The sequence below is a fragment of the Lissotriton vulgaris genome, chromosome 5, assembly GCF_964263255.1.
Source record: "Lissotriton vulgaris chromosome 5, aLisVul1.2, whole genome shotgun sequence".
Taxonomy (NCBI): domain Eukaryota; kingdom Metazoa; phylum Chordata; class Amphibia; order Caudata; family Salamandridae; genus Lissotriton; species Lissotriton vulgaris.
Genome location: NC_141693.1, coordinates 887,915,311 through 887,936,612, shown reverse-complemented (window position 1 = coordinate 887,936,612; position 21,302 = coordinate 887,915,311). Strand labels below are relative to the sequence as shown.

Sequence of the window (21,302 nt, the reverse complement as noted above, 5' to 3'; positions counted from 1 at the left end):
AAGACTGAATGGTAGCGTTGGACTTGCAGGACGCATATTTTCACATCCCCGTCCTGCCGGCCTACCGGCGATCCCTGCGGTTCACGGTATGCCACGAGCACTTTCAGTATAACGTGCTCCCCTTCGGCTTTACCAGCTCCCCACGGGTGTTCACAAAAGTGATGGCGTGGCCGCAGCTCATCTGCGCAGGTTAGGGGTTTCAGTCTTCCCCTACCTCGACGACTGGTTGTTGAAGGCGGGCTCGCCCCAGACAGTCGTCAGCCACCTCCAGACTACGGCCGACCTCCTGCACCTGCTGGGGTTCTCCATCAATGTGCCGAAGTCGCACCTGTGTCCCTCTCAGAAGCTCCTCTTCATCGGAGCGGTTCTAGACTCGGCGCAGTTTTGGGTTTATCCTACTGAACAGCGGGTTCGGGATATTCAGGCTCTGATTCCTATCTTTCAGCCGTTATCCCGAGTCTCGGTCAGGTTGACGCTGCGGCTTCTGGGGCTGATGGCCTCCTGCGTCCTTCTGGTGCATCACGCCAGGTGGCGGATGCGGGCTCTGCATTGGGACCTGAAGTTTTAGTGGGCCCAGCAACAGGGCAACTTGTCTGACCATGTCTTGATCTCGGAGGGCCCTGCAAGACAGTTGCAGTGGTGGCTCACGGACCGCGATTGGGTCAGCAGCAGATCCCTCTCCCTACCCCAACCGGAGCACGTAGTTGTGACGGACGCGTCCCTCCAGGGCTGGGGGGGGCCACATGGGAGAGGCGGAGATCAGAGGCTTCTGGTCTCCGGCGGAGTCCCGGCTCCACATCAACCTTCTGGAGCTGCAGGCGATCCGGCTTGCACTGAAGGCATTCCTCCCCTCTGTCTGGGGGAGTGTAGTGCAGGTGTTCACGGACAGCACCACCGCCATGTGGTACTCCAACAAACAGGGCGGGATGGGGTCGTGGACCCTATGCCAGGAGGCTCTGCGCCTCTGGCAGTGGCTGGACCCTGTTGGTTCAACACCTGGCAGGTTCCCTGAACGCCAGAGCAGGCGATCTCAGTCGTCGGTGCATGATGGATCACAAATGGCGTCTGAACTCGGACGTGGCGCAAGGGCTCTTTCAGCAGTGGGGAGAGCCTTGGTTAGATCTATTTTCCACAGAAGAGAACGCGCAATGTCATCAGTTCTGCGCGTTGCAATTTCCAAGGTGGCACTCGCTCCGAGGCGCTTTTCGTCGCGAGTGGAGTTGCGGTCTGTTGTACGCCTGTCCACATATACCACTTCTGCTCAGAGTGCTGAAGAAGATCAGGCGCGACTGGGCCCAAGTCATCCTTGTGGCTCCGGACTGGGCAAGAAGATACTGGTATCCCGAGCTACTCACCATGTCAGTCGATACCCCGATCCGTCTGCCTCTTCAGGAGGACCTTCTGTCGCAGCAGCAGGGGACGGTCCTCCACCTGAACTTGTCCAGCCTCCACCTCCATGCGTGGAGATTGAGCGGCGACAGTTGAGGCCACTTGGCTTGCCTCCTGAAGTCTATGATGCGATTCTGGCAGGCAGGCGTCCCTCCACAAAATTGGTATACGCCTCCAGGGGGAACAAATTTTTGGCATGGTGCACAGCAAAGGCTGTGGATCCACTCTCTGCCCCTCTTTCCGAGGTTGTGCTCTTTCTTCTTACTCTTGCCCAGCAGGGCTCTGCTCTGGGCACTCTAAAGGGCTACCTCTCTGCCATTTCCACCTTCTTAAGGCTCCCTGATCAGCCCTCTTTGTTCAAGTCCCCAGTTGTAAATAGGTTCATGAAGGGCATCACTCATATGTTTCCTCCTGTTCCTTTCATGATTCCTTAGTGGGACTTGAACCTTGTTCTGACTTATCTGATGTGCGCTCCTTTCGAGCCACTTCATTACTGTCCTCTTCGTCTCCTTACTCTCAAGACTGCATTCCTGGTTGCCATCACCTCTGCAGGAGAGTGAGTGAGCTCCAGGCTCTTTCTTCTAAACCTCCTTTCCTTTCTGTCCATCCGGACAAAGTTGTGTTGCGGACGCGACCCTCTTTCCTGCTCAAGGTAGTCACAGCCTTCCACATCGTGCAGTCCATCACCTTGCCCACCTTCTTTCTGCCTCTGCATCCCTCGAAAGAGGAAGAGAGGCTCCACCGTCTGGACCCAAAACTTGCCCTCTCATACTATCTGGATCGCACACGCCAGTTCCGGGTGGATGACCAACTCTTTGTTGGTTACGTGGGCGCTAAGAAGGGACGGGCGGTGCACAAACGGACCATTTCTCGATGGGTCGTCTTGTGCATCAAGGCTTGTTATTCTCTGGCTAAAAAGGAGCCTCCTGTGGGACTACGTGCCCATTCCGCCACGGCGGCTACTACTGCCCTGTGTCGGGGAGTCCCCTTGCAGGACATCTGCCAGGCAGCTACATGGGCCTCGCTGCACACGTTCGCAAGATACTACTGCCTGGACAGCCAGGTCCGGAGAGATGACTTTTTCGGTCGTTCAGTTCTCCAGGACTTTCTGGTATGATCATTGGTTTGCAGTCCCATCACTGGGGTTGGTATTGCTAGGGTATCTATTCTAAGGTATGGAATCTAATACTAACCTGTTTCTTTCAGATGCACAAGTTACTTACCTTCGGTAACGATATATCTGTAAGAAACAGTAGTTAGTATTAGATTCCTTACCGCCCCACCCATCCTCCCCGTTCTGCGAACCGATATCTAGGGTTAAGGTCATCCCCTTTCAGGGCCCTAGTTTCATGGCACCAGTGTTGGTTTTTATCATGGCTCTGCGTTTCTGGCGCGGAAAAGCTGTGTATAAGAACTGACGTCCGCGCGCGAGGGCGGCGTCTAAGTACTCTGACGACGTCAACCCGGCGCCAACGACGACGGACCATCAGCTGCAGACGACGCCTACCAACGCGCAGGGGTACTGCTACGCAAAATTTTCCGGATCAAGTCTGGCGCCTGGGGATATTCTAAGGTAAGGAATCTAATAATGACTACTGTTTCTTACAGATATATCGTTACTGAAGGTAAGTAACTTGTACTACGGCGCTCCTTGCCAAGGGAGCCATCAAGCGAGTTCCTGCCCCCGAAGTAGATTGTGGTTGTTATTCCCAGTACTTTCTGGTGCCCAAGTAGAACACGGGCCTGCGTCCTATCTTGGATCTCAGGAACGTCAACCGCTTCCTCCGGAATGAGAAGTTCAAAATGTTGACACTGGCTCAGGTCCTGTCTGCCCTCGACCCTGGAGACTGGATGATAGCGTTGGACTTGCAGGATGCTTATTTTCACATCCACATCCTTCCTGCCCATCGGTGTTACCTACGGTTCCCGGTAGGCCACGAGCACTTTCAGTTTACAGTCCTCCCATTTGGCCTTACCAGCACCCCTCGGGTGTTCACGAAAGTGATGGCGGTGGTTGCAGCACATCTGCGCAGATTAGGGGCTCCAGTCTTTCCCTATCTCGACATCTGGCTGTTGAAGACGGGCTCGTCTCAGACTGTCGTCTCCCACCTCCAGACTACGACCGGCCTGCATTCGCTGGGGTTCACCATCAACGTGCACAAGTCACACTTGATTCCCTCTCGCAAACTCATTTTCATCAGGGTGGTTCTGAACACAGCGCAGTTTCGGGCTTATCCTCCCGAGCAGCGAGTCCGGGATATTTGGGCTATGATTCTGATCTTTCAGCCTCTAGCCTGGGTTTCGGTCAGAATGACCCTGCGGCTTCTGGGTCTCATTGCGTCCTGCATCCTGCTGGTGGACTATGCCAGGTGGCATATTCGGGCTCTGCAGTGGGACCTAAAGTTCCAGTGGGCACAACATCAGGGGAATCTTTTGATTGCGCACAGATCTCGTAGGGCTCTGCACACCAATTGCAGTGATGGCTAACGAACCAGGATTGGGTCAACGGCCGGTCCCTCTCCCTTCCCAAGCCAGAGTTCACAGTGGTGACAGATGCATCACTTCCCGGCTAGGGTGGCCACATGGGAGAGGCGGAGATCAGGGGCCTCTAGTGTGTGGCGGAGTCCAGGGTCCACATTAACCTTGTGGAGCTTCATGCGATTCATCTTGCACTGAAGGCATTCCTTCCTTCTATCAAAGGGAGAGTAGTGCAGGTGTTTACCAACGCCATTTGGTACTGCAACAAACAGGGTGGGGTGTGGTCGTAGACCCTAAGTCAGGAGGCACTTTGTCTCTGAAAGTGGCTGGAACATCAGGGCATGTCCCTGGTGGTTCAACACCTAGCAGGTTCTCTAAACTCAGCCGCCGGTGCTTGATGGATCACGAATGGCGTCTTCACTCGGAGGTGGTGCAAGGTCTCTTTCAGCGGTGGGGAGAGCCTTTGTTATATCTATTCACCACCGGAGAGACTACGCAATGTCAGCAGTTCTGCACGTTGGAATTTCAAAGGCGGCACTCGCTCGGCAACGCTTTTCATCGCGAGTGGAGTTGCAGTCTTCTATACGCCTTTCTGCCTATACCACTTCTACCCAGAGTGCTGAAGAAAATGAAGCGTGACCAGGCCCAAGAAATTCTTGTGGCCCCAGATTGGTCACGAAGAGTCTGGTTTCCTGAGCTCTTGCACATGGCCATTGATCCTCCGATCAGACTGCCCCTTCGGGAGGATCTTCTCTCACAGCAGCAGGGGACGGTACATCACCCAAACCTGTGCAGCCTCCACCTACTTGCGTGGAGATTGAGCGGCGACAGATACAGCTTTCAACCTTCCTCTCGAAGTCTGTAACGTTATCTTAGCAGCCAGGCGTCCCTCCATCAAAACGGTATACGCCTGTAGATGGAACAAGTTTGTGGCATGGTGCGCAGCAAAGTCTGTGCATTTCCTTTCTGCTCCCCTTTCAGAGGTTCTCCTCTTCATTCTTTCTCTAGCCCAGCAGGGCTCTGCTCTCAGCACTCTAAAAGGCTATCTTTCTCCCATTTTGAACTTTGTTTGTCTTCCTAATCAGCCTTCACTGTTCAAGTCCCCTATTGTAAATCGTTTCCTTAAGGGCATTACTCACTTGTTTCCTCCAATTCCTTTCGTAATGCCCCAGTGGTTACCCCTTTCCACATAGGACAGACCATCACTTTGCCCACCTTCTTCCCACCATTGCACTCTTCTAAAGAGGAGGAGAAGCTCCACCGTCTGGATCAAAAACATGCGCTTTCATTCAATCTGGATCACACAAAACAATTCCGGGTGGATGACCAGCTCTTTGTTGGCTAAGTGGGCGCCAAGAAAGGTCGGGCCATGCAAAAACAGACCATTTCTCAATGGGTCGTTCTTTGCCTCAAATTCTGCTATTCCTTAGCGAAAAATGAACCTCCAGTGGGGTTGCATGCCCATTCCACCAAGGCGACGGCAGCCACTACTGCTTTGGGATGTGGAGTCCCCCTTCATGACATCTGCCAGGCAGCTACTTGGGCTTCATTGCAGAAGTTTACCAAACACTACTGCCTGGAAAGCCAAGTCCGGAGAGATGGCTTCTGTGGCCGTTCTGTTCTCCAAGACTTTCTGGTGTGAACTTAGTTTGCAGACCCACCTCCGGGGTTGGTATTGCTGGGGTATCTATTCTAAGGTGAGGAATCCATAACTACTTGTCTCTTTCAGATGAAGAAGTTACTTACCTTCGGTAACGATATATCTGTAAGAGACATAGATTAGTTATGGATTCCTCACTGCCCCACCTATCCTCCCCGTTCTGCGAACTGACTTCTAGGGTAAGGGACTTCCCTTAGGGCCCTAGTTTTGTGCATCAGTGGTCAGTGTCTTGCATGGCTCTACACTTCTGGTGTGGTATGTTGTGTAAAGATCTTACATCAACGCGCACAGGTGGCGTCTTAGTAGATACCACAATGTCATTCCGGCTACCACGACGCAAACGACAAACGCGGAGTCGACCGCCGCCACCTACCGACGCACAGGGGTACTGCTGAAGAAAAATTCTCCGGATCCAGTCTGACGCCTGGGGGTAATTCTAAGGCGAGGAATCCATAACTAATCTATGTCTCTTACCGATATATCGTTACCGAAGGTAAGGAACTTGTTCTTTTGTTTTTTTAGAAGTTTGTGTTTATTTATGTCAGTGCTTTGTACATATCTCCAGCACGTCGATGTCAAGCCACACCTAACAATATTGTTCATATTTTTTTTTTCAGGATATAGGCATTTACAGCTTCGAAATGTGCATAACGAATCCTTAGACATTTCCACTCTTTTCATAAACAGCAGGCGAATGGAGGAAATTGCCAGTGGATGTGGGATGCCAGTTTCTTTGGTAATTCTTTTGGATGTTAACATATTTTGTTCATAATGCTTCCTTATTAAAATTTTAAATTGGGTATTTTAGAATTAAAATATTTATTATAAGTATTAATCTTTAGTTTATATTTATATTTCTAAGGGGTTAACATAGTGTATCTGTAATATATATTTTAAGCACTTCTGTGCAAGAAAGATCTTTCCTACATATTGTTCTATTTAAAATGATGGAGGGCAGATTCCAGTTCTTTGAAAATACTGTTTAATTCCTGATAGTTTGCATGTTACAATTACTTCTCACAGGGAAGCAACTCTCTTAATAGCTTTAAGGTCTCTACGATGTAATGTTACCTCATTTCATAAATTTAACCTAATTTATACTGGTTTTGCTCAAATACCATTTTTAAAAGCATGTATACATAAAAATAAATGCTCCATATAGCAAAAACACAGATGCACAGATCGTAATATGTCAAACCAGCCCTGCTCACGTCCTCTCCTCGCACCATCTCTCACTTTCCATCCACTCATTTTCTCTCTTTCCTCCTCGCCTTTCTCTCTTCTCTCTCTCAGATCGTTTTCTCTCTACCTTCCACCTCCCTCCCTCTCTTTTTCTCTCTCACTTGAAGATTCCCTGTGCCTGCTGCACTTAACCTCTGGGAACTGGGAACGTGAATGAGGCATTATGAGCAAGCGCTGGGCTTTCAAAGCCGGCCTCCAATGTCTCCAGCCAACTAACAATATAGCTGATGGAATAAAAGGTCCATCAGGCCCTGATAATTACAAGTGTTGATGGAGGGGTATCAAGAGCCGCTCGGTTCTTTGCCTCACGTGATTCATTGCCACTCCAACGACTCGGCAGTGGTAATGAATGTCATATTACATAACCTCGTGCATCTTCAAATTAATATATATATATATATATATATATATATATATATATATATATATATTTATTTATTTATTTAAATAGACAGCAGCAGTAACCAGTATGTAGTTATGGTTATGTCACAATTTCTATTGAAAATCATTTTTCCTTAATAACATGGGTGTTGTCTAATGAATCTGAACAAACCTTTCCAAAAATGTGCATCCAAAGGTTTTGAATGGCAAATTTCATGCAGATCTTTTAAAGGTTGGGGGGAAATAAAGTGAGGGCCTAAGAAAAGTGACATTTTCAATTTTCACTCCAATTGGGGTTTTAACTCTCCTCTGCAGAAAATAGAGCTGAACAGAATTATACAACATTTAGCACAAAAGTATAATTTTTTAAAGAAGTGCCTTTGCTTAGTTTGGTGTAAATCCATTTCGGATTTTGAGAAATTGCAGTTTATAAAATGTTTTGGAGTGGGCATAAGGGGGTTAATTTAGAGAGAGAGTTGGGGTGTTTATTTTTTAATCCTCCTCGATTTCACAAACTCACTTAGGATTCACATATCCATTAGAAATATATATATATATATAATAAAGGCACTCAACCAGACTTGGAATTTGTTTTTTCTCCGAGCCTTCATTACAGATGGTTGGAGATTCACAAATCTGTCGTGGGCTGATCGGCTGACCCTCACGGAAAAATGTATTGCAGCCAACATTACCCAACTGAACCCCTCAGCCCCTAACCCCAGCATTTAAATACATATTTTTTTTAATTATTTTAGTGCCACGCTTGTGACCTCTGTGCCAGATTCATGAATTTCACTCCCTTCACCGGTAGCCCCCTCTATGCCACGCAACTCCTCACCACCTTTTTTTCTTCCACCATGTTTGTGGCTTGAACACATTCTGTTTGTCTTATCTGGGCTGCTTTTTATGCGTTTGCTCCTCTGCCAGGTGCTGCAACACTTCAGCCCTCACTTGTAAACAAGTCCTGCTTTTGAGCTTGCTGATCCACCCTGCCCCAAGTTTGAGGAGTTCTTCCCCACACCCCAGCCTTTGTCTGAATGAACCTCAGTGCTGCTTGCAGACTCCTTCTTACACCTAGACTCTCCAGAGGAGACTGGGAAGGCCCTTCTTACTGCGTCATTGGCAGTAGCACATCTGCTCCAGAAGACCTGTGATCCCTGCTCCACGGCTTTGAGTGGAATAAACGATGGAGTCACTGAGAGGGGCGTGGCCTGTGTAATTAAGGGAGTGGCTTAGAAGCACCTTCGCTGAAAATCTATGCTTAGCTAATGTTCCTCCCACTGGTATTTTGCTACTTCTGTCATTACTTCCAGATATATAATGCAGCAAGTAACATTACACTTACAACAAGCCAATACTATTGGCTTTTTCAATGGGTGTTAGTTGCATACCATGAATAAGCAACCAACATGACTTCGTCTGTTTCAGTTCTGAAATGGTGGGACTGTAAAAGAACTATAACAACTCTCTTTGAACTTACATTAACCCCTTGCGTGCTCATGACGGCACCATGCCATCATGAGTCACGGTAGCCGTGTGCTCATGACGGCGTTGTGCCGTTATGCCTCTGCCGCTCCGCCCACGCGGCACTAATTCCCCGCCTGTGTGGGCGAATTAATGAGCGGGTGGAGTCATGACAGCACCACCCCGTCATAAGCACACGCTGCCCGCAACTCTTGACGGTTTGGTTGTCGTCATGAGCACCGAAGCGCACCGCGGCGGAATTCGCACCGCAGCAAAGGGGTTTAAGACAGTAAAGAGTGGCACTGCTGCATAGTTGTACAACATAAGGGAGAAAGTCAGTCTATTAAATCAGACAAGACAACCTTCTTGGTGCTCAGAAAGAAAGCCCACCAGACTCAGATCACTTTCCCAGCAGTCGGCATAAGTGTGAATTCCATCAGCCCACCCTTTTGGCGGAGCCTCGTCATCTGGAAAACAACAGAGAAGAGTCTATGCAGCCAATGTTACCCGCAGGCTAACAATATTGGATACTTGACCTCTTACTCCAGATTAACTCAGCCAGAATGCTTATCAAAGTATGCGAGTGCTGATGGTGTGCAGTGCTATTGTGAATGTGAAAATAAAAATGACTTTAAGGACGAAAAATATGTTTATTGAAGATCGTCCGAATGTCATGAATAAAAACAACCTGATAGTATGGAACAAATGTACTATCTCCTAGCAATAGGTAAAGTCGAAATGTTTCAGCCGCAATGGCAATGGTGCCCGGCTTTCTTCAGGACTACTGCATCTGCTACCGCATCAGAATAACATATGTGTCAAAATGTTTCAAAATATTTCAAAAGGAATGAGTACGTCAGTGCTGCATAGTTAACATTTATTTTTTAGGTCGAGCGTAGCACCACTATACAAAATAACAACCACATGAGTGTGATTTTATTTCATCACAACATTGAAGTTAATCAGTTTATATACAGTAGAATAGAATTCATAAGTGTGTATTTTTCAAGCAAAAATGTGCACAGAAAAGTGAGGTGGTAAGTGCATCGGAGGGATTGTGATGAAGGACAGTAGTGTGCATATATATATATATACCCAGCTCATCTTATACGGAGTATTCCGTATGGTGAGATGCTGAGGATACGCAGGTTGTGTAGTGAACCCAGTGAGCTGCAAAAAGCACAAAATGAATGTGCCGAGCGGTTCATGGAGCGAGGCTACAGTAAAGGGATCATTAAACAGGCTATTACAAAATCTATGGCCAAAGACCGTAATGATTTATTAGGTATCAGAGAGACCTCGGCTGAGGAATCAAATGATAAACCTGTATCTAACCCTGACCATAACAAGCAGCCGGAACCCTTCCGCATAATAGTGGGGTATTGTAATCAACATCAGGCAGTACGTAAAATTATCAACAAAAACTGGCCGATTGTCAGCAGTGACCCCCTAATAGGGCAAGATCTCCCTAAAAAAGCCTCCTTAACCTTCAGTAAAGCCCCCAATATGAGACAAAGACTAGTGGTAACCTGCCCAGAAATTATTGACAGTAGCTCTTGGTACCAGAACAATCAAGGCTTTTTCAGGTGTAAAACCTGTAAAGCATGTGTTCATGGTGTGAATAAAAAAGTGTATAAAGATGGATTCAGTGATCAAGAGCACCGTATCACCAAAGTCTTGACTTGTAAAACGGATTTTGCCGTGTATGTCCTTGAATGTCCCTGCAAACGGCAATATGTGGGAAGTACAAAACTTCCCGTGCACAAAAGAATATTGCAGCATCTAAGGGCAATAACCACGCAGGATAACACCTATCCCGTGGCAAGGCATTTCAAAAGTCATCACCAGAGCAATAATAAGGACTTACAATACTGGGTGGTGGATGCAGTGAGTATGAGTAGGAGGGGAGGCAATAGGGAAAACAAACTGCGTAAAATGGAAACCAACTATATACTCAAGTTTAACAGTAAACAGCCGGTAGGTTTGAACCTGACAGAAGATCTGTATACATGTTTGCACGACTAAGGATAACTAAGGATAGAAATGCCCAAAAGAGAGAAACAAAATAGAGTCAATATAATGAATATGTAAATAGGATGTGTGTATATATATGAATTGGAAAACATAGAGGTTTTATATATATATATTTTTTGAAAACCGTGTTATATATATTTGTAATGAAATGCAGTGTATATAGATGATTTAAACTTAAGATGTAAATAATGAATTTTATAAAGTTGGTTGGGCAACTATCAGAGTTATCATGAAAATCAAATAATGTGTAAAAGGAGTTTGAAGTTGGAGGACCATTTTCGAGGATAGAGAATGTTACAGATAACAACCTGTGGTAAATGAAATGGATATGAAGAGTCATGTAACTGGGAACAATAATGACAAAAAGAATAATCAAAAAATACCTGTCGTGTGAAGCAGAATATAGAAACAAAACACGGGTGTTTAAACAACTAATACCGTGTAAAGTAATTGTCAAAAAGCACAAGGTATAGCCCTGGTTTGAATAGTTTTTTATATATGGTTTTGCACAGGAGCACTTTTTATGGGACACGGGTTAAAACACATACAATACACAAAAGGTAAAAAATGACAAGTATTCTGTAAGGTATATTGGGATTTAGCCCAGAACTGTATCAAATATGGCAACAAAGCAAAAATGTAAAAAACCCACATATACAGTCTCCTTTTTTTATATATACACAAACCCTAGGGAAATAGCGATGAAATTCATTGTAAAAAAGTGCATATAAAGATACAATGCAATTGTGAAAATGTGAAAAAAAGTTAGAAAACTGTTTAAATATTGATTTGTACATACACAGGGATTTAACCCGATATTGTGCAAAAACACTTAGGGATTTATCCCATTATTGTAAAAAAGTGTATTGAAACTAACGATGAAAATCATTGTAAATATGTATGTATATATTGATACAATGCAATGTGTAAGTCCATCATCAGTTTTTACCCAATGTATGTAAGGTTTGAAAAGAACCAATCACCAATGAGCACTGTGCACTTTAAATATGTCGAAAAAACAAGGTTACGCTGTCATGTGATCAAGGCTTTTCAGCCGAAACGTTATGGCGGCAGCTGAATAAACACAACTAACCAGCATCCTGAGTGTGGTCCGTGTCTGTATCCAGCGCAATCAGGGCAGAGGAGATTGTGGCGGGAGAACGGAGGTTTTCCATATATATATATATATATATATATATATATGTATATACATTAATAAATTGATAAACAACTATCCAGACAGTTTCCTGCCAAATGCATTAAATGACAAATAATAACATAATTACAGATATAAATTCTCTGTCATATATGTCTGAAAATACAAGCAAAGGAAAGGTATTGTCGGAGTTTTCCGAGTCCCAAGATGGCTGTCAACACTTCCTGGTTGAAGTTTTGGTAGCCAATCAAGTTTCAGTTGCATTTCAGTAGGATTTTGGCCTACCAGATATCTGTTTTTTTTAACACTTGAATATCTCTAAAACTACTGAACGGATTTACACCAAATCACAAAAAGCACGCTTTATGGCCTCGCATCTAGCTTTCTGCCTAATTTGGTGTAAATCTGCTTAGCGGTTTGGGCTGTAGTCGTGTTCAGAAAATGAAAAACCCCTATAGACATAACATAGGGAAAACGCGTTTTGGGACCCCTTTTTTTCTTGGCCCCCACTTACGAGGGTATTTGCATTTATCATTTGAATGGATAGTTGAGAGAGTGTGAAATAATAAGGAGAGTACCAGCGAAACAAAGGAAGAATTGCTTATGTATGGAAATGGTACATAACAATATCTCACTTAAAATGTTGTTTTTATGTGGAACAGTTATTCAGCACTGAGGAAAAGAAAGACTTGACTCAGTTCAAGGCGACTGTGCATGGGCTTCCAGGACCTGAACCTTTTAGAGTTTTCGTTGTAAGTGGGGAAACCACAGCAAAGGAGCTTCTTCATCAAGTAAGTCCAACATTTTTCCTCAGCAACTAGAATAACTGATTTGTAAATTTATTGATGATTTTTTCCTCTGTGTTATTTATGGTCTGAAGGCATTGTCATACAGCACATAAATCAGAGCTTAATTGGCAGCAATTTGATAAGTGTATTGCATACAAAGATATTTATTGCATGATTTGGATGGATACTTCTTCAGCAGTGATCCCACATGCCAGTAGGTGGCACCATGTGGCTTTGCAGTGACTCCGTAACGACCCATAGGTGACATAGTGCAGTGCAGTTGCAAAAAAGCACCACCCCTGCTCGTTGATGACATAGTTCCTTTCCCTCCCGCACCCTTCGTGAGTCCTGAGTTTGGGTCCAAATTTCCTCATTATTCCCATGAATCCTCAAACTTTTTTGTGTGCAAGGGAATGATGCCCAAATTTAAGAATCAAGGGGTTCCCCAGAAAGAAATTATATTGGAGCGGGATAGGGAAATAAATCAACACATTCTAAAAGGAGAACCCACCTCCAGATAACGTTCTGTAAGTAGAGTCCGCAGTGTATACAGGCCACAGAAAATATACCAAATAAATTTCTCATGTATGTTTTCTTTTTCTTTTAAATATCTTTTTTTTCTCTCTCTGTGTTTTTCTTTTTAGAACATATATACCATACGAGTTCTAAATAAACATATTCGAAGCATGTCTTATATTCGCGCAATTTTCAAGCAGTTTTCCACCTCCACCCTTCAAAATAAACATTCATGAACACTTGCATATCTCACACACCATCCATACCACAACCTAACAGTCAATCATACATACTATAAAAAAAACTATAATGTACCGAGCTGTAGCATGGAACATCCTTGTAATTTATCTACAGGTGGTCAATAATGCTTATTGGTGAATCTAGTTTACAAAATATTGCACAAAATCAATCATACTCTATACAATTAATTTTGAATGTGTCCTAAACATCTATAATATACACCTTATACGTCATATAACCTCTGAACGATGTTCCAATAGTTCAAATGCTGGTGCTAATAACTATAGCACCGGTGCCGATGCACGTTTTGGTGTCGGTGATCGAAAGACCACCCACCTTCTTCTGGGCACACAGTGATGTGTTTTGCCTAAGGGGCCTTTAAAACCATAGTAGATAAGATAGAGGAGAATAACGTGGCCATAGAAGAGATAAATCTGCAATGGAATCCAAAATAAGAAGGAAGCAAATGTTTTAAAGCACAATCAAGGTCTACCTATCACTCAACCTCACATAAAAAACATCTGCAACATCATTCAGAGGTTGATTTTGTGCAATATTTTGTGAAATTGACTAATCAGCTTTGTTGACCATCTGTAGATAAATTACAAGGATGTTCCATGCTATAGCTCTGTATATTATAGTTTTTTTTAATAGTTAATATCAGCCCAATCAGGCCTATATTGTGCTATGAACTTGCAAATGTGTCGCCAGTGGTTTTAAAGCCAGATTCCAGTCCACTACCTCTGTTGTGTCACTAGGACAAGAAGAAGATTCAGACTATTTCTGCTTCTAATTCAGACCCAGTTGACGAGGAAGCTAACAGGTGCCTTCCCCATTATACTACCAATTCAGTGTAAGAAGACTTGCAAAACACCAGTGACCTGGACATAGACCAGCCCCTTGTCACTCAGACTTTCTAACTAAGCACCCTACACCGGAGATCCTGTTGTGCAACAAATAAGGTTATTCTAAATCCCTTTCTGAACAACACTCTGAAATAGAATGTTTTCTTCGGGCAGGCTACCACTTAGATATATTAACACAGTTTGCCTTCTGGGGAGGTACACCCATGCACTATGAGACATGGCCATCAGCATCTTGCCGGTCACCCTGGAGGACCTCAGGATTTCACCAGTTCAGAATATACAGGATAGTCAAGAAAGAGCGAAGTAATTGGTCCAAGCTGGCCTGAACACTGCAGACTGCACTGGCAGAACTATAGGCTCCAGTGTCATGCTCAGAAGCACACCTGGAAGACATCAACCCAGTTCTCTGGATAAGTTCAAGCGTACTTTATGGGAATGCCTTTTGATGGCTCTAGGCCTTTTGGCGAAAACCCTGATTCAGTGCTTGAGAGATTCAAAGATAATCACACAAAAGCATGATCTTATGGAACTGTTAGTGCCAGCTAGGCATTTTTCACAGCAGTACTGAAAGGTCAGATGCTATTCCAAAGAGCTGTCTTATGGGCAATGCCAGCCCTTCTAATCTGTACCACAGCAACCAGCTAAGTCCTTTTAAAGCCTCAGATGTGACACCAGAAGAAACCGTACAGTCCAGTTTGGACAACAGTCCCCTAATTCTTTCTCCTGTGGTGCAGCTGGCTGGAGGCAGAGCGCCGCATTTTCTCCTTGGCTGGAGATCAATCACATTGGACAGGGTGAGTCTTACAGATTGTTCATATTGGCTATTATACAGGCTTACTGTGGCCTCTGCCCTCTGATTGCCTTTCTGAGGAAGGACAGGTTCTAAATGCTCACTCTGTCTCTAGAAATTGCAAAGCAGAAACCCATGAAACAGAGAAAAAGTACTAGTACATTTTTCTGCTTCATTTGTTTGGATTTACCTTCTTGATATCATCTCAGCAGCCGCCTCTGTCAGGCATGGCTTTGGCCCAGGCTCTTCAGTTGGTGAAAGGGATATCTTGTAACCCTCGGTTCCACTTCACACAATTCAACTATGTGCACCACACCTATCCTTCCCAGCAGCACATTATGTGCATGTTCCCAGCACTACCCCCTGAATGTCTGTAGCTCATAGGCATGTCCTGCCCCTGGAGACCCGGTCTGCCTCTTCTGGCAGCCTACTCCGCGCAGTTGTGTGGTTCAGGCTGCTACAGCCTCCCTGACATTGGTGCCCTGCCAGGGGTCCCTCCAGACAGAGAGTCTAAAAGTCTAGATGCACTTGGTCGATATGTATTTTCAGCCACCTGTACCGCTTTGAGGTCCCTTATTTCAGCTTGTGTTCTGGTCTGTTTTTCTCACATGTGGGATTCAGTCTCGTGCCTTCTCCCTCCGTCCATGATGACTCGCAGGACACTCTTACTCATCTGCTCCTGGATGGCCGTCCGGTAGCTAAATTGCTGATTCGCTGTGGCATGGATACCACAGATTCTGTTGGGCGAGCTATGGCTCTTTTGGTAGCTCTCCGCAGGCGTGCCTGGCTCCTCACTCTGGGTGTCACAGGATTTGTTGACTGGACACAGGTTGTCCTGTGGCAACTGGGGATTTATTTTTGCGTTTGACATTTTCTATTGTTTCTCTTCCTTCTCTTACTCTGGCAGAGGTAGGGTTCTTTGTCTTCCATAGTCATGGTATGCTATGGGTTTCTTGCTGTGTTTCACTTATATCTTCCAGACATTTTATGGGTTCTGTCTCCTATCAACACATTGTCTATGTATCCTGAATGCTTGTTAAGATGTATGCACTGCCATTCCATCCGTTATTTCAGTTCTTATACTGATCGTTTGGTTGTGGACCTCTGTTTGTGGTGTTGTTCTTCCCACACCCATTACCCTGTCTTTTTCCCTGGCTTCAGCCAGATCCCATTTTCCTCTGCTATTCTTTCTTTTAATATGGAGACTGGCTATCTGAATAGGCCTACCCTGTGTTGGCCTTTGTTCACCTTGCTCTTTTTGTAGTCCCTGGTAGTAGTCTTTGTTTCTCTGTACGAGAGGGGTTGTTTTTCGCCTGCTGATGACTCTTTCAGTCATCTCTCAGACGCCTGAATATCACCATTCATCCCTTTGCTTTCATTTTTTCTGGGATGTGTGATATCTTCTACTCCCTATATTCCTTTATACGGTACCATGTGGCTTGCGAGCCCGCCGCTGCCACATCTCGGTCAATGTCCACTGTTTTGAACATTTGTATGTACCCTTCTTGGGTAGGTGCTCATGTTATGCTGCCCTTCTAGGAGGGAATGCGTGTTTGCTTCCATTTTCCTTGTGTCCTGTGGAGCCTTCACTTGTTTGTTGCTTTGCAGTTGCTAACCCTTCCTCCTCTATGGGTCCAACGTTGCATAGTCTGAGAAGGCCTGCTTTCTTTTCGAAGTGTTTTCTATGACCATGGATGGTCTCTGGCCATCCTTGTTATTGTTTGCCATGGTTTCTTACAGCTAGGGTTGATTCTCTCTACGACGCTTGCTTTTATGGCAAACCGTTTTAGCTCAGTGGTATTCGCTATTGTCCTTTGCCTTCCCCATTCACTAATGGTCCGGTTCCATTTGGGGGTACTCTGTAGTATTCTGATTATGTGAAGTGTTTTTTCTCAACCATCTTTATTCTTCTACCATTGGTGTCTTCCCATGTTTTTCCCTCCGTGGCAGATTTCAGTTCCACACAGGTTATCGGCACTATTTTCAGTGGGCGTCTTCTTCCTTCCCCTACCTATCAGGCAGCAGGTGTCTCTTGCGCTCTTTCTCTCTCACTCTCTCTCTCTCTCTCTCACGCTCTCCTCTCTCTCTGTCTCTCTCCTTCTCTCTCTCGCTCCTTCTCGGCTCTCCTTCTCTCTTTCTCCTTCTCTCCTTCAGTAATGCTTTATCTGGTAGAGACAGGATCTAGCTGCAGAATCCTTACCGACCCGCCCTTCTCCCCACACTGCAAACTGATTTGTCCTTTCCTTTCAGTAAAATAAAAAGTGAAACAGAAATTTTACAAAAAGATTATTTTTGGGCGCACTGTTTCCTAGTTGTTTCTATAGGTGGCTCCGCATTTTAGCGCGGAAAGGGCTCACGGAAGAAACCAACGTTAACGCGTCGGGGGAGGGCTTATATGGACTCTGTTGATGTCACTTCCTACAGACCGCGTAGTTACGGAGTCGCTCAGCGCCCCTTACCGACACGCAGAGCTACTACTGTGTACAATTTTCAGTATCCAGTCTGGTGCCTAGGGATAATTCAAAGAATCTGCGATTAGATCCTGTCTCTACAAGATATAGCATTATCGAAGGCAAGTAACATTCTTTAGGATCGATTGGTGCACAGCACCTAGGCTTTCCTCCAACCAAAGATGGTCACTCCATTCCATGTTGACTCCTTGATCATTCTGACAATGGTTTTTTCCCATGTCTGACTCCTCGAAAGAGACTCTATCACCTTTATTTCTCACAGGAATTTCTTCCTCACTTTGCTCACGTGCACTCTCTTATAACCAATGCACAGCTGTCAACTATATCCAGACTCTGAAGACTGTATTTCTGGTCATTTTAACTTCTGCTCATTGCATGAGTGACCTTCAAGCTTTCGGTGCAGCCACCTTATACCTCTTTTTACCCACATAAAGAGGTGTTGAGAACCAATGCCAGAGTATCCTTTTTTGCCAAAGGTTTTGACTCTTTTCATATTTGGCAATCTATCACTCTCTCAACAATCTTTTTGCCGCCTCACCCCTCAAAAGAGGAGGAAAGAGTCTATCAACTGGATCCTAAGAAAGTCTTGAGCTTTTATATCTATAGCACCCGAGATCATCGGGTGAACGAGCTGCTTTTTGTGGGGTACTCAGGGGCAATAAAAGTGAGGAAGTGGAGAAAAGAACTTTGTCAATGTGGCTGGTCCTCTGCATTAAGATTTGCTATGCATTGGCCAAGAAGTAGCCTCCAGAAGAATTGAGTTTCGATTCCCTAGACATAGCCCGGTACAATTTGTGAACTGTGCTTTCAGACGGTTTCAGATATGCAGCTCATGTGCCCCACATATGTAAATGGGAGATTACTAGATATTAGCAATTAGGGCTGGGCAATGAAGAAAATATAATATAAAGCCTAATTTCTTCATTCAGTAAACCTTCTTTATGGTCACCTTTGCCAATACAATTGTGATTTGGGTATTATTTCACTACACATACTATGTAGGTATATGATAAAACCCTGGGGTTTACAAGTCTATATGCCTGTATGCTGACCTGGAGGATAGGTTGAGGGCATCCCACACTATTTTGGCAAAGCTAAATGTAGGTCCCGATATGAGCGTTCCTTCTGGTAGGATATGAGCCGTGTCTTTGAACACCTTTCCATTTTCCAAGCTCCCTCTATCACATCACAGTTAATGTCATCATTTGTATGTGTGGAATTTGGAGGTAAATACAGTTTGCCCTGTTTTTGGTTAGTATCTCGACATTAAGTACAACTTTGCCTCAGATCTGCTGGTTCCATTGGTGTAATTGATGCTCAGTGACCTACACGGTCAGGAATGTGCTAGTCAGATTCTGTACTTGCGCATGGAATGCAAGGAATAATGTGCTGCAGCAATCCTGAACGGCATCCTCAGCTTGTACCTTTGACTTTTGAGTAGTTGTGATTTTAGGATTCATATCTCTGTGAAGGCATCAAATTAACAGTGCAAGCTCACCTCTCCATTTCCAGTGGGCTCTAGAAGGAAGGTAGATCACATTCTGCTACTTTAATGATAGCAACAAATCCCTTCTCTATCATTTTGTTTTGTTCAGAATTTTGATCAGGGAAGAATTTTAAGTTACCTTTTCTATTTTTTCCAGTGGTCTCACATTGCTGGCTCCCAGTGGCCCTCCCAGCAGCCCTGCCCCCCGTCCTCGGACCTGTTCCCTTGGCTGTGCCTGCACCCCCCACTGTCCCCTACATCCTCAGTTAGTGCGCTGTTGTTGCTCACCTCCGGAACGGGTACTGTGGTGCAGGGGATGGTGGTGTTCAATTTAGGTCCACAGGTTGTTGGGGCAGTGCTCTGCTTTGTTGTAGCTGCTATGGTGGGAGTTGTGATGGTGGGGCCAGTGAGACTCACTGGTTGTGTCGGCCCAGGCTGTCCAGAAGGGCCAGGTTGGTCCTCCACATCCGAATGAGTGGGAGATTCAGCATCAGAGAGTTCATGAATGTGGGGTGGAGACTGGCTTGGCTGGAGTTTGGAGTCTCGGCAGCTGTTTGAGATCCGCCTTTTAGAGAAAGGTTACATTGTCAGGATGTTAAGTGCTTTTCCTATACTTTGTTACACGGTGAGTGAAGGGCTGAAGGAGACAAAAGGTTTGGGGTTAGACATAATGAAATTGAGGAGCATCCATTACTTGTTTGTAAACTGACATAAACATAATAAAAATTGTACAGCTTCATGTTGCCAATGTGGATGGACATGATATTACCTACCAGCTTGATGCTCCGCCACTGTAGATTGGGCATGTGTAATGTTCAGTTCACACTCCTATGTGTTTATTATATAGGCGTAGTCTCATTTGTGTTGTACATTTGGCTGTGCTGATCATATGTGCTGTTTTTTTTAATGAGTGACCTGGCATGTACTGTGGCTGTATTACCTTCATGCTTTCCATCCTTTGTGTTTACACATATCATTGTGTGTATGTTGTAGTATATCTCAAGATTTCATTACTGAAGGACTAAAAGTATGTTATTCCTGCCTCGCATGTTTCTTTTCATCCGGACCTCAACAGAGGGGTAGTTCACATGCTAAGAAATCAATTTAAACATAAATTCTGTTTTAGGCAGCAAAGCTTAGAATTATATATTAGATTGTAATGTTATTGCACTTCACCTTGTTCTTGCAGCAGGTTTACACTTTAGAGTTTTCTCTGAAGAGAAAGTTGCATGTTGTGTCCTACATTTATTTAGCTACTGAACCACAATCTGCTTATCTCTGTATTTTTATGACATCTCTTTCCTTTTACAAATATTTGTTTTTAATGGAAAAGCAACAGATCAAATGGTTGTTACCATCACATACTTGATTCACAGTTGTTTCCTTTAAAATTATCCACTAACAACAGATTGTTTCCCTAGTTTTCTTAGTACTCTGTAGCATGTGTCGCATAGATCTCAATTCTGAATCATTACATTAATCTTGTTTACTTATTCAGTTGCATCTCAATACTTTGTTTAACTTCTATTTAGTACTGAATATCTGACTTCTGCTTAAGTACATCCACTATTGCACTTCAATCCCACACAACTACATAAATTCATGCATTGCCAAGCGGAGTTTCCAAGAATTATCTGCTCAAGCCCTTAAATAGCTGTCCTAATCCCCCTCTCTCTGGCAATGCATCTCACTTTACCACCCCTCCTAAACAAGATTGCAAACCAGACTTTCTAATATTAGTCATTCCAGTCACATCTGGACTATTGGTTATTAATCTCTTCTGAGAACATCTACACAGTCTTCCTGCTTTCCCACATATTCTACTGCTGAACACCCAAAGTAGCTTTATTGTTCTGCTTTGGGGCCAGCAGCCTCTGAACATCTTTAACTTCCAAAACATTTTATGTGTTGCTGTTAGGTGTAATATATAATGCATAATGTCTCGGCTTGGAAAGCCACAGACCAGAGTCAGACTGTACAGTATACAACAATGGCCTTTATCTGATGCTGACCATACTGTCGATTAAACAAATTACACAGGGGCAGGACCAAATAGATCTAACTAGAACCCAGTCATTACCAACTGTGAAAGGTCCTCTGATTGGTGCAGGGTAAATTTTCAAAGAATTAAAAATCTGCAATGTGACTTAGTTTTTCGGGATACATCTTGTTTCTTCTGCTAGATTCCTCACTCCTTGCTTCCTGAATTTCCTCAAAGTACCAGACTGGATCCAGAAAAAATGGAATGGCTCTCCTCATTCCGGATTTCACCCCAGACATGACATCTGAGCCATGCAAATGGAATCCTGATGTCAGTTCCTTTTTTCGAGAACTCTTCAAT

At 44.5% G+C, this 21,302-nt stretch overlaps 1 protein-coding gene across 7 annotated transcripts in view; it reads left to right on the top strand.

Annotated features, from left to right (window-relative positions):
* PLCE1 (phospholipase C epsilon 1) overlaps positions 1-21,302 on the top strand; it is a 1,649,974-nt gene that overhangs the window by 1,493,527 nt on the left and 135,145 nt on the right. For all 7 annotated transcript variants that reach the window (XM_086922473.1, XM_086922472.1, XM_086922474.1 and 4 more), the window contains 2 exons: positions 6,145-6,263; positions 12,467-12,595. In XM_086922473.1, the coding sequence (XP_086778599.1) occupies positions 6,145-6,263; positions 12,467-12,595 (248 nt within the window). The remainder of the gene's footprint in view (positions 1-6,144; positions 6,264-12,466; positions 12,596-21,302) is intronic.